Consider the following 12,303-nt stretch of genomic DNA (forward strand, 5'->3'; position numbering starts at 1 on the left):
CAAACCGGACGTCCCACAGCCACCACAAACGCCACGTTCAGCACTGGGCTGGGGTCTCCCCTTTTCCCCAGTTTCCCCTTACTGTTGAGCGCACCACTGCCATCTACCCCTGGCAGGCCTGTCCAATCAGGCGCCACATCCTGTCTTTTCCAGTCTAGAAACAGGTACTGATGCCTTCCCCACCTTCTGGATGCCGACCTGTCTGCCTCCAGCCCCCCACTACTGATCTGCTTCTGACCCCCAATCCAGGAAAACCCACCTCTGTTTGGCTCTGAGATCCTTCAGTCTCTGGTCCCCCACCTTCCCAGCCTTCTGGTACCTTCCCCCACCTAAGCTGTGATCCCATCACCTGAACCCCCTCCCTCTCTGTCCCACCCAAGATGTTCCCTTCCCCGACTCTGCCTGGAACGCTCGCCCTCCCTGTCTCCACTCCCAGCTTCCCCGACCTCAAGGTGAGGGCTTTCCCTTGCAGAGGACCCCGGGACCCCACACACCCCAGCTGTTCCCATGGAGGGTGTCCCCAGGCCTGGCTCAGAGACTGGGCCTGGGTCTGGCCTGGAGGCTTGCCCTGGAAGTGCGAGGATGGATCCAACTCCCCCTGCACCACATGCAGGTCCACCCATCCAACGACCACATCTCCTTTTCTCTTCCTTGGTCAAGGGGGCTGTGCGTGAGACGGCAGAACTTCGGCTGGGGACTGGGACCTAGTCTACCTTCTGACATCTTCATTCCAAACTTAACAACTGCCCAACCAAACAGGCATTTCACGTATGAAGCAGAGGAGAGGACCGTGCACAAAGCCACCCTCTTGGCCGGGCAGGGCTTCTGGGCACAGGGTGGGCACACGACTGCTGCTTAACAAGTGTGTGCTGACTAACTGTTCCGTGGCTGGCTTTTCCTCCCAAGTTGGTGGGTTCAATCAGAGTTTCCCAAGCGCCTCCTCGCCTGCGCTCCCCACCAAGCCCACATGACCCGGTGGCCCCGGCTTTCCTCTCTGAGTTAGAAGGCACTTCCACATACCTAGCTCTTCCAGCGAGGGCACGCCGTACTTCTCGTCATGCTCCTCTGAGAGGGGCGTCACGCACTGCTGCATCACTTCTGGCGTGATCGTCTCCACCGGCGTCGCCAGCGGCTCCATTTTGCTGATCAGAGTCTGGAACCTTTTATACGTCAGGGGCGGCTGTCCACCATTCAACTCTATGATCCTGTCGGGGAAGAGGAAACGAAGTCTGAGTTAGAATGAAAAGAGAATAAGCCTGGTGTGGGGTGAACCCGACCCCCTGGGAACTTCTGGGGTGTCTCCAGCAAGAGGCTGGGGAACAAGACTCGATCATGGGGAGCTAACAAGAATCCTTACACACATTACCCCCCCCCCCAGACACACCATATGCATAATCAGCCATACACAAACACCATACAGACAGAGCACCCCCCACCATACACACACACAGACATGTGCAGCATACAAGTCCCCCCCGACACCATATATACATCACACACACACACACACACACACACACACACACACACACACCCCGGTGTGCAGCAGGTGCTCACTGAAGACCACCTCCCTCTGCTTGCAGATGATTGCTGGCCCCCTCACGAAGGCCCATTTTGAGGCTCCTGCCTCAGGACTCACTTGTCCAGGTCATACAGCGTGTGGGAAATGCGCACAATGACCTCCACGCCGGCCTCGCTGGCCAACTTCTGGATGGCCGCATCTCGCTCCTTCCCAAAGGGCTCAGAGTCATACTCGATGGAAAGCTTGGCAATGTTCCATTCCTAAAACAAGAGTCAAGACAGAGCCCACAGGCTTAATGGTTTTTCTCATCATCACAATAAGAGCCCCCAGTCAGGGCAGCCCCCCCCAAAGCACCATCCTGAACCCCACTCCCTGGGGCCGGAAGGAGATCCTGCCCAGGCCACACAGCAGTAACAAGGTTGAGCAGTGGGTGTTACGGAGGGTAAGTGGTTAGCGTTCCTCTTAAGGAGACCAGGGGAAGGGGCGGTGGGCTGGCAGAAAGGAGGTGCCCCCAGATGTCCAGGAGGCAGGAGAACACTCCACAGCTGGGGTCCAGGATCCCTTGGGAAGGGCGTGGTCTAGTATATTGAAGAGATGTATTTATTTAATACTTGAATGCAAATACTTCTATTTTGGACAATCTCAGACTCTGTTCTCAAGAATGAAATGAGGATTTGATGGGCCTGAGTCTGGAATCCAAGAAATGTGAGAGCTGAAGGGACATTGTTCATAAGCCCCCTGAGAAGCCACTGCACAGGGTCCACCTGAACATTTCCAGTGATGGGGAACTCACTACCTCTCACCCTCAAGAGATCATTTAATTTCTGGACAGATAAAATCATGGCAAGCTTTCTTTCAGTGAGGAGTCGGACTAAAGGAGATTTCCCCTCCTTCGGGAGATCCGATGTCCCAGGACTCCTGTTTGCTCAAACCCTGGGACTCAAGCATTTCTTTAACACACAAAGTATCTTCTGGGTGCCCTCCATGCCCACCATGGTGGATCCTAGCCTGGGCGCTTGGGACCGTCTCTGTCTCAGTCCCTAAGTGCTAGGGGTACAAATGTCCGTGGTAAGAGGTCCTGGCTCCAGGGTCTGAAGGAACTAACTGCGGAGGCTGACACGAGGCCCCCCAAGCCCCCAGTGTTGGTGCCGTCACCCACTGTGTTAAGTGCTGGCAATACAAACACAAGCAAACTGCCGGTTCCTGCCCTCAGGAGCTAGAAGGGGGTGGGGCTGAGGGAGACATCCAGAGGCGCAGCCAGGTGGAGGTAAGCCAAGGCTGGCCGGGGTTTCCTCATTCAATGGAGATTCTGGGAAGGGGGAGAAGTAGCTGTTCAGTATCTCCCATGTGCCCAGGGAACGGGTGGAGGTGAAACAAGGCCCCTGGGGGGGGCAGCAGGCGGCCTGGGCCAGCAAAGCCCCACCATCTCCCTAGACCCCAGGGAGACAGCCCAGGGTCCGGAGCCCAGGTGCCATGGGAACCTCGGGGCCCAGCTAGCGTTAGCCCTGGGTCCCCGTTCTTCTGAGGGGGGAGAGCAGCTTCAGAGGACTGCTGCCTGGCTGGGACGTCTGCTCAGAGCTCCTGTCCACCACTCAACTCCCGTCTAAGGCTCAGACTTGGATTTCACTGGGTAGACCCCAAGACAGAATGGGCAGGAGCTTAGGGCTTTGCCAGCCGGTCCTGTCTCCCCTTGGCAGGAGCTAGTCTGCCCAGCCCTGGGCTTCTCTGGCAGGGGACTCTCCAGAGGGTGTTCCTCAAGTGGTCTCCCCATTGCTAGGGATCCTGGTGGGCGCCACTCTTTGCCTTTCTTATAAAGCAGTCATGGTGGTACTTCAGTCTGTATCCCTGTACCTCCTATCATCACCAAACTGTAGGAAAAGCGGCTCTGTCTGAAACGTGTGTTTCTGGTCACCCCCCTCTACTGGCACTGCCAGCTTTGGGAACAAACAGATGACGTTCCTGCTTCTGTGCCTCAGATTCCTGTTATCAGAGTTTTTCATTATGACAGTCACAAGCAACTGCTGACCCAGTACCACCTGAGGGCAGGAGGGAGGAGGGTACTGCCATCATCTGGGGAGGAAATTCTGGGGTCCAGGCACCCCATGACTGCCAGCTGCCTGCTTTCTCCTGACTCCAAGGGGAGCCCTGAGAGAGAGATGGAGGCGGCAATGTTTGGCAGGAAAGCCAAAGCATCATCTCCTCTTGGAGTCAATGGATGGGATCCTGAACCCAAGAACCAGCGAGGGAGCCGCAGTCAAAGGCCTGGGAAGCAAGCCTTGGGGAGACAGAGCCTGGAAAGTGCTCTGAGAGATGCTCTGCCAGCATGGTCCTGTCCAACAGTTCAGGGAAGGGGGGACTGCCCCTCAGGGTCCCAGGGCCTCCCAGCAGATGGGCAGATGTCTCTCCATTTGAGAATGGGAGCCCCTGGAGGGCTCCCTGACTTTGCCATTTGGTATCCCCAGGGTTCATCCCAATGCTTGTCAAAGAATAAATGCTCTCCTGCTCCTTGCTCCCTTCAGATTGAATATGGAGGAGGGGGCACAAGCCCTACCCTGGAGGAGGCAAAGGGATGGATTCCATTTCAAGCAAGGAGAGGCTGATTTTGCCGAGGCCTAGAGGCCTAGATCAGGGTGGACCCTGCTGAAGCCAAATGAGGGTCCCAACAGCTAGAGATGCCCTGGAGGTCTTCTAGCAGAAGATGGGGTGTCTTTTCTTTTAACTCTTATGCTGACTTTTTTTTTTTAGGTTTTTGCAAGGCAATGGGGTTAAGTGGCTTGCCCAAGGCCACACAGCTAGGTCATTATTAAGTGTCTGAGACAGGATTTGAACCCAGGTCCTCCTGACTCCAGGGCCGGTGCTCTATCCACTGCGCCACCTAGCTGCCATCTTTTCTTTTAACTACAACTAGCTATAAAACTGTTCTCCATCCCTTAAGCCTCTTCGTTTTATTTCCCTCTACACTTCTTCTCAATTTCATCATTGCCAAGGGTTTAAATGAAACAACAGATTTAAAGTAATTATTACTCAATTATCACTCCCACATAGTTGAAAGCCAGTCTCTTTTTCAGACTACAACCCCTGTCACCAAGCGCTCACAGGACGTTTCCACAGGGTGTCCCAATCAGAACTTCCACATCAACATGGCCCCTGAGCCCACCCTTCCTCCTCCCTCTCATGGGCTCCATACTGCCAGTCCTGAGGCCATCAAGGCCAACTGGGGTCGGTCCAGAGTCTAGGGCAACAGGAAGAGATCCTGGGAGCAAGTCTGTCCTCATCACACCCACTGGGCTTCTCTCTCCAGATTGTGACTGAAAATGCTTTCTGGATAACAGGCTTCCCTGGGCCAAGCACTGCTGTCTGCAGACTTGTGGCCCCTCAACTGGGGCTCTTTTTATGTGGGGGGAGGTTCTGGCCATTTTCTTGTGTAATGGCTAAGAGGTCTACACTTAAGATGATGGGCTCCTGACTGATGTTCTTGACTCAACAAACACTGTGCTTCTTCAAATTTCTTATTAGGGAATTTAATACAATGACATGTATGGAGGGAGAGAGAGAGAGAGAGAGAGAGAGAGAGAGAGAGAGAGAGAATGAGAATGAGAATGCATAGAGATGGGGGGAGAGACAGAGACAGAGAGAGGAGAGAGAGAGACAGAGAGAGAGAGAATGTGTGTAAGAGAAAGAGAGGGAGAAGGAGAAACTGAGAGAAAGCAAAGCTCATGAACACAGGCAATCCTGGTCAGATTTTAACAGGACCAGAACTTCATTTTCATCATTTGTAAAATGAGGATAACAAATGGGACTTACTGGGGTAATACAGAAGGGAAGGTCAAGCAGAGAGAGCTTGGACACTAGGTTCTAATCTTAATTCAAACTGTGTCAATTTGAACCAAACTCACTACCTCTCTGGGAATTACTTTTCTTATGAGTATAAGCAACTAGATCAGATAACCTAAAATGTTAGGAATTAAGATTAATCAACACAGTTTCTACTGCCTGAACTTTACATACCAAGTATAACATTTTCATATTTCAGATTAAAAAATATTAATTTATCTAAGGTTTCAAAACATACCTTGAAAAGTCGAGGAAACACATCTGCCGGTTGGCCACGAATTACAAACAAACGAGAATTTAATTTTCTTAGATTGGCATCGAGATCCTCAAGACATTGTAGCAGAAATCTACAAAAAAGGAGATGCTTGATTTTTAAAAAGTCAGGCTGCATTACAAAAGATCTAGAAAGGCAAATTATACAAGGAGCTAACATTTCCTCCAAAATCATATTCATTTAAAAAAATCTGAATATCAAGAGGAAAATAATGCTACAGTGAATCGTGTGCTGGACTTGGAGTTGGGAAGATCTGAGTTCAAATCTGCCTTCAGGCACTTGATGGCTATGTGACTCTGGACAGGTCAAATGAGACTCAAATGAGATGTCTGTAAAGTGTTTTGCAAACCTTGAAGCCTTACATACAATCAAGCTATTATGATAAAAACTACAATAAAACACTCAGAATCAGAATAGATTTCCAAAATTTTATGTAAGTGGGAAGGTGCAGATCAAAGTTCTCAATAATTTCAGCAAAACAAAACCCTGAACAGCAGAATGAAACTTAGATTTTTAGAGAATAACCAGTGGAGATGCATATGGATCGCCTGGCACCAAAGGCTAGCATTTCTTCTACTGGGAAAGACTTGTGGCAAAGGATCCCATAAAGTTGTCTCGTAAAATGACTAATTATAAACTCTATCACCTGCTGGAAGCCCTTGATGGCGTGTGTCCCAGGTGCTCCCCAGTCCCTCCTCCTGGGAACGTTTTAGAATCTAATGCACCCATATTTTTTGCCTACTTGGTCCTGGGCCCTGGGCTAAGCACTGGACAAAAACGATCTCCTTAGATCCTCACAACAACCCTACAAATAGAGGCTGTCATTCCCCATTTAACAGATGAGGAAACTGGGGTAAACAGGGTGAAGGGACTGCTAATAAGTGTCTGAGGTTGGATTTGAACTCAGGTCTTCCTGACCCGAAACCTGGCAATCTCTACTGAGAGAACTGCCCCCTAAATTGGACAAACAACCCTAACACATGTGAAATCAAAGAAGAACCAGGAAGTATTCCTCCCAAAGAGAGTGCAGAGGGAAATAACCAGGAGGTTAAGGTGGTCCCAACATCCCAGAGTGCCCCCTTTGAGCCGTCATGAAGACAGCCCCCATCCTCCACCGCTGGGACGAGAAGAGACCAGTGGCCTCTGCGATTGTTAAAGTGAACAGGCACTAATGACAAAGATGAAAAAGGTCTGAAAGAAGCCGCCCTCCCATCGATGGGGCGCTCTCTCTTGACACCAAGAGTGGGCATTAGCTAGGATACAGACTGGCTCTGGGTGCTGCCCCCCCCCCCCAAGCCTGGATCAAAGCCATCACTATTATTTCTCATATAACCAGACATGCCGATTATATTTGTGAATTCATGGCTACAGAGAATTCCTAAAGCAAGCCTTCTAACTCCCCCTTCTATTAGGAAATCTTGGGTCCCAGCCCCCCAATTTCTCTGATTTTATTTCCTTTCTCTAGTCTGTGTCCTTGAGCCTCTTCTCTCCAGCCCCCCTCTGAAAACAGTTCTCTAAACCAGCCTCTGGTTCTTCATGACATGGGCCAGGGACAAGAGCTTCCTTCCTTTTCCAGATTTGGCAGCTGTCTTAGAGGGGAGCAGAGGAAGAGCACATTAGAATTTCACCTGTGGCATCACATCTCACTCATCTCTTCTCCCGTGGGATGCATCAGAGGGGATTCTCTGAACCTCACATCGTTTCTGGGGGAAAGTGATGCTTTACCTCAACATCAAAGCATCTGCATTTCATAGAATTATCCACATCCAAATTTAACTGCTAGCAGAAAAACATGGTAATAAATAAATGAATAGAATCAAGAGAAGCTTTTGATGTTTGGCAGCCATATTTTTAATGACCCTGAAGCAAATACACCAAGAGTTAAAAAGTGGAATGATCAGTAAAGCAGCTTGCTGGATGATCCCCCAAAATGCTAAGTAGCAAGGGCAGGCCCATCTCCCAGCTCTTTGTGACCATTATGGACATTTCTTCCCTTACCCAAGCTGTCCCACAGACAGGTGTGCCTCCGGGATCCTCAGGGAGAGGTAACAGTGGAGAGGCAAACACTCATGAAAAAGGCAAAGACTGAGAGGCCAAAAGGGGACAAAGACCCCGCAGGGTTACTGGACGACTGGCCGGTCATGCTGGTACTGGCCACGCGAGCATCCTCGCTCCCTTTACAGACATGTTAACCCTCGGGACTGCAGCACAATGGACTGGTGGAAAGGAAAGTTACAATGCGGGGTGGTGGTGGGGTTCACAGCATTAGTATTTGGTGTTTAGTCCCACTCAGCACACACCGGAGGGAGAGTGGCCAGACCATGGGGTCCTCTAGGAAGAAAAGGCCACAGGTGGAAGCCACACAGAGGGCTGCCCATGAAGGAGATCTGAGAGTGTGTTTGTGTATTTTAGGGCAGGAGTCTTAGAGTTGAAACTAAAAGGATTCTCCCTGTCTAGTGTCACTATACTTTAAACACATCAGCAAACAAAAACACATTCAATCATGCACCTTAAATTTCATGACACCAAGTGGGGATGCCTCAAAGCCAGTCATACAACATTCTCCTTGTCCTCAACCTTTTCTTTGACCTTCAACACAGAAATAAGAACCAGAATTATCATCCTGGTTCCTTATGACAAAAATGATTCCATCTTGCCGCTGGAGATGTACGGCTGGACATCAGGAGAGGGGAGGTCGGAGTGTGGAGGCTTGGCAGCCAACTGTCCAAAGGTTCAGCAGCTGAGATCCCCACCGAGAGGAGAGAGCACGGAGAAGGAAAATACCAGGGTGGGCTGAAGTGGGCAGGGCAGGTTTGGGGAGATGCCCACCGTGAGGGAGAAGGAATTCAAGGCTGAAACAGAGACAGGGGTCAGAAAGGTAAAGAGAACCAGGAGGGGAAAGGGTGGGCTGAGACAAAGGGGAGAGCCACAGGCAAATGTAGCTCAACAAGATTTATTAACTACCTACACCAGGCCAGATGCTAAGAAAACAGTCTCTCCCTTCTAGGAGTTTCTTAGGTTCTGTTATGGGGGATCAGGGACACAGTGGGGAGGGTGGCTGTCTTTGTAGTGGAAGGGCTGAGAGGAAGGATTAGACATAATCTCTTTGGTTCCTCAGGACAGACCCGAGAAACCAATTTGGTTTTGAGGAGTAAAGAAGAAATTAGCCTTTACAAAGATCTCATTTTATCCTCCAACACTGCAAGGCAGGCTCTGTTATTATGCTCATGTTACAAATGAGGAAACTGAGGCAACCAATCCCAGAGCTAGGAAGCATCGGATTGGGATTTGAACTCAGATCTTCTGCATCAAGAGACAATGCGATATCCTAAGTTCCTCCTTGGAGGCCTTCTAGCAGAGGTGGATGAACACTGGATGGGGATGTTACAGTGGGGACAGCCCAGGGTAGGGCGGATACTTTCAAATTTTAGGACTGGATATGGATGCGGGAGGAGGGTGTGTGAGAAAGTACGGACACTCAAAGAAGAGGGATGGATGCCTGGCAGTCTGGTGAGGGCCTCAACAGAAATAGAGGGATGAGGTGGAGGAGGGACATGAAGGGGGGGGCAGGTGAGACAGTTCTTTCTGACCCGGAGATACCTAGGCAAGACCTGGATCAGAGACAGAGGAGAGGCAACCTCTCAGTTCAAAGCAATCCACACATCATATATGAATGTTGAAGAGTGTGGGTAGGAGTTTGACCAGAATGAAGATTTTCATTAATGTTCTATTTTAACTTTTTAAGTAAATCAGGTCCTCATAATTTAAAATTTAAATCTCTTGATATTCAAGTTTAGCTGATATAGTAACATTATAGAAAAAATAAATTTGACAGTCTGGTACCATCCTTAGATTCTTTCCTAACTTTCTCAGGATCTCTGAACTAAAATAAATCATATAGATAATTTTTTCTCCCAAGGGTCATCACAAATGTATTTTCATAAAATCTCAACTTTAAATTCTCAAAGATTGCACCACCCCCAAAGTCAACCAGAGTACCAATCAAACACAGATAGAAGCGAGGTCTTTCTATTGTTGGTTAATTATGACACATCAGCAAAAAGTCAAGCTTTAATATTTTCTCAACCGAGAAGGGCTCGTTTGTTAACCTCTCAGAAATTATGATTTTGGGATAATTCAGTGTGTGCCAAATATAACCTTTGCTCAAATACATCCTTCAAAAAAGGTACCCACACTTGGACATTCTCCAACTTGGCTTCCTGCAAGTTTGATGGGTTGTTGTCTTCATGGGAGATGGGGCGGGCTTTGCCACAGGCCCCTCGGTAGGGACACACTACAATGAATCATCTGACATAAGAGCCCTCTTTCTGTGGAAGCACAATTCTCACCTTATTGAATGATATTGTGTGTGATTGTACCAATTTTAAAGCAATTTGGTGAAGTTTGGATGAGAAAATTGATCTATCTACTTCAAATACCTCAACTGTCCCTGAAGCCTTCCCTCTGCCCCCACTCTCCCAATCTCAACATCAATATTGCTAATAGGAAAAAACTACACCAGGCTGGCTTCCTTATACAATCTCCAAAAGAACATTTCAATATGAATCAACAGAAATAGTTTCTTAAAGTAGGTCGTTGCTCTAGCAACCAGTGGGCGGCTAGGTTTATTCCCCGTCACAATGACCTACTTTCTCTTGTGCTAAAGCAGCTTTATGTAATGGGGATTTTCAGTTCTGTCTATAAAAGTCATGAAAAGATAATAGCAAGTTACAACATAATCCTATCACTGTAGAAAACAAGGCATTAACAAGGAGCATGAACTGGACCAGAATAAAACCAGATGGCACCATGCGGTAGCTATAATTAATTTAGGAACGAAAACTATACTTAGGCTAACTAAACCAAAACAATTCTTGGTGACCCCGAGAGAGCTGTATGGAAAAGGTCCCCCCGGAATGTTTCTTCCCTTGTCTGTTCTTTAGGGAAGGATGACGACTGAGATTACTCTCTAGGTGGGGAATCTTTGTGAAGTGAGGAGGGGATCTTGGAGAAAAGTCTCCAATCCCCACCTAAGGGTTGGAACAGAAAGGGTAAAACCTGAAAAGATCCAATGACTGCAGCAATCACCCTCTCTGAAGACCACCAATCAGCATTTCCTCCCATGGAGGATCATTGCTTGAAATCTTCCATGACAGTGTCAGTCCAGAGGAGCCCTGCCAGGGGTCTGGAGGCTCGGAACGTCCTGGCACCACCCGGGCTCTAGGCTGCCTGTCTGGGTTTAGGTCAGATCCGTGGGCACGGGAAGCCGACCGGCTCCCATGAAGGGCCGAGGGGAAATGAGGCAGGAAAGGCTGGCTGAAAGGAGGGGGCCTTCAAGAGGGGTGTGGGCCACTCTTAGGGAATGATGGGTTGCCCAAGGAAACTGAGGGGCAGGGGAGTTAAGGCTTTAAAGATGACTCCAATATGGGGGTCTTTCTGAAGGACTTGGATAGGGAGCGCCGGCCAGGAGGCTGGCAATCACAGAATGGGTGGGGAGGGGTCAGAAAAAAACCTACATATTTGAAGAGAGAGGTGACAGGCCTGGACGAAGGGAAGGGAGACTTTCAAGGTTCCTGAGTGAGGTCCTTGGGGCCATTAACAGAAATAAGAATCCAGAGGGGGCGAAAGGTTGGGGAAACTGAGTTTGGTTTGGACATGCTGGACTTAACCCAATAACATGAAATGTAGCCATTTAATTATTTTTATTTTCTATTTTTGTTTTCCTCTTATTTTAATTATTTTCTCTTTTGTGTTTTCCAATTCTAATACTATTTATCAAGCTTTCATTATGTGGCAAGGTGCTAAGCCATTTTCTGGGCTGAAAATAAAGGTTCTTGCCCCCAAGAAGTTCCTCTTCTCTGGGTGGGCAGAGAGCTAACATGTCCAAGAATAAGTAAACATGAGCTAATTTGAGGAGGGAGAAGTTGTTAGGAAAGGCTTCCCTAAATGGGGGGTGGGCACTTGAGCCAAGCCTGGAAGGGGGGCAGGCCTCTATGGACCTAGGGAGTCTGCCTGGCACGCAGGGCGAGGCAGGTGGGAGCCAGCCTGCAGAGAGGTCAAAGTCCAGGCTCTTTGCACTTTCCCTCTGGGGCAATAGGGAGCATCTGAGGCTTCTGGAGGGGTGGAGACCTGGGCTGACCTCGCCTTAGCAAGAGTCCTTCATGAACTTCATTTGGAAGATGGATTAAGAAGGAAAATGACTGCAAATAGGTGGAAAAAATGAGGAAGCAAAGCCACCTTCTGATTGTGAGGAACCTAATGTTCTAAATGGAGCAGATAGAACTCGAAAATGTCTCAGGCTAAGCATGGCATCTATTGTTGCTCCTATTTAATATGGGCATTATTCAGAAACTTTTTATTTAGACTCCATAAAAATGTGAATATAACAATATTTTCTTCATAGATTATTACTTATCACATTGTGATTTGAAAATGTAGTTTTAAATTTTTTGTCTTCATTAACTTATAATTTCTTTATGTCTAAGAATTTAATCAGTTTCTATGATCCATGTGTATTTGATGGGGGGAACCTTAGCATTCCTAATATACTTCTATAACTGCTTTCCTATCCGTTCTTCTTAGCCACCTATAGTACACAATATTCCACAATGACCAGCTGAATGATTTAAGTGCTCTCAGCAATATAACCATTTAAGACAATTTCAAAGGACTT

General features: G+C 48.5%; 1 protein-coding gene across 2 annotated transcripts in view; it reads right to left on the bottom strand.

Annotated features, from left to right (window-relative positions):
- The window catches only part of CRY1 (cryptochrome circadian regulator 1), a 40,672-nt gene that overhangs the window by 9,074 nt on the left and 19,295 nt on the right, over positions 1 to 12,303 (bottom strand). For both annotated transcript variants that reach the window (XM_074226774.1, XM_074226773.1), the window contains exons 2-4: positions 5,595 to 5,703; positions 1,640 to 1,782; positions 1,021 to 1,205 (exon numbers count right to left, since the gene is read on the bottom strand). In XM_074226774.1, the coding sequence (XP_074082875.1) occupies positions 1,021 to 1,205; positions 1,640 to 1,782; positions 5,595 to 5,703 (437 nt within the window). The remainder of the gene's footprint in view (positions 1 to 1,020; positions 1,206 to 1,639; positions 1,783 to 5,594; positions 5,704 to 12,303) is intronic.

This window comes from Macrotis lagotis, chromosome 2 (assembly GCF_037893015.1).
Source record: "Macrotis lagotis isolate mMagLag1 chromosome 2, bilby.v1.9.chrom.fasta, whole genome shotgun sequence".
NCBI lineage: Eukaryota > Metazoa > Chordata > Mammalia > Peramelemorphia > Peramelidae > Macrotis > Macrotis lagotis.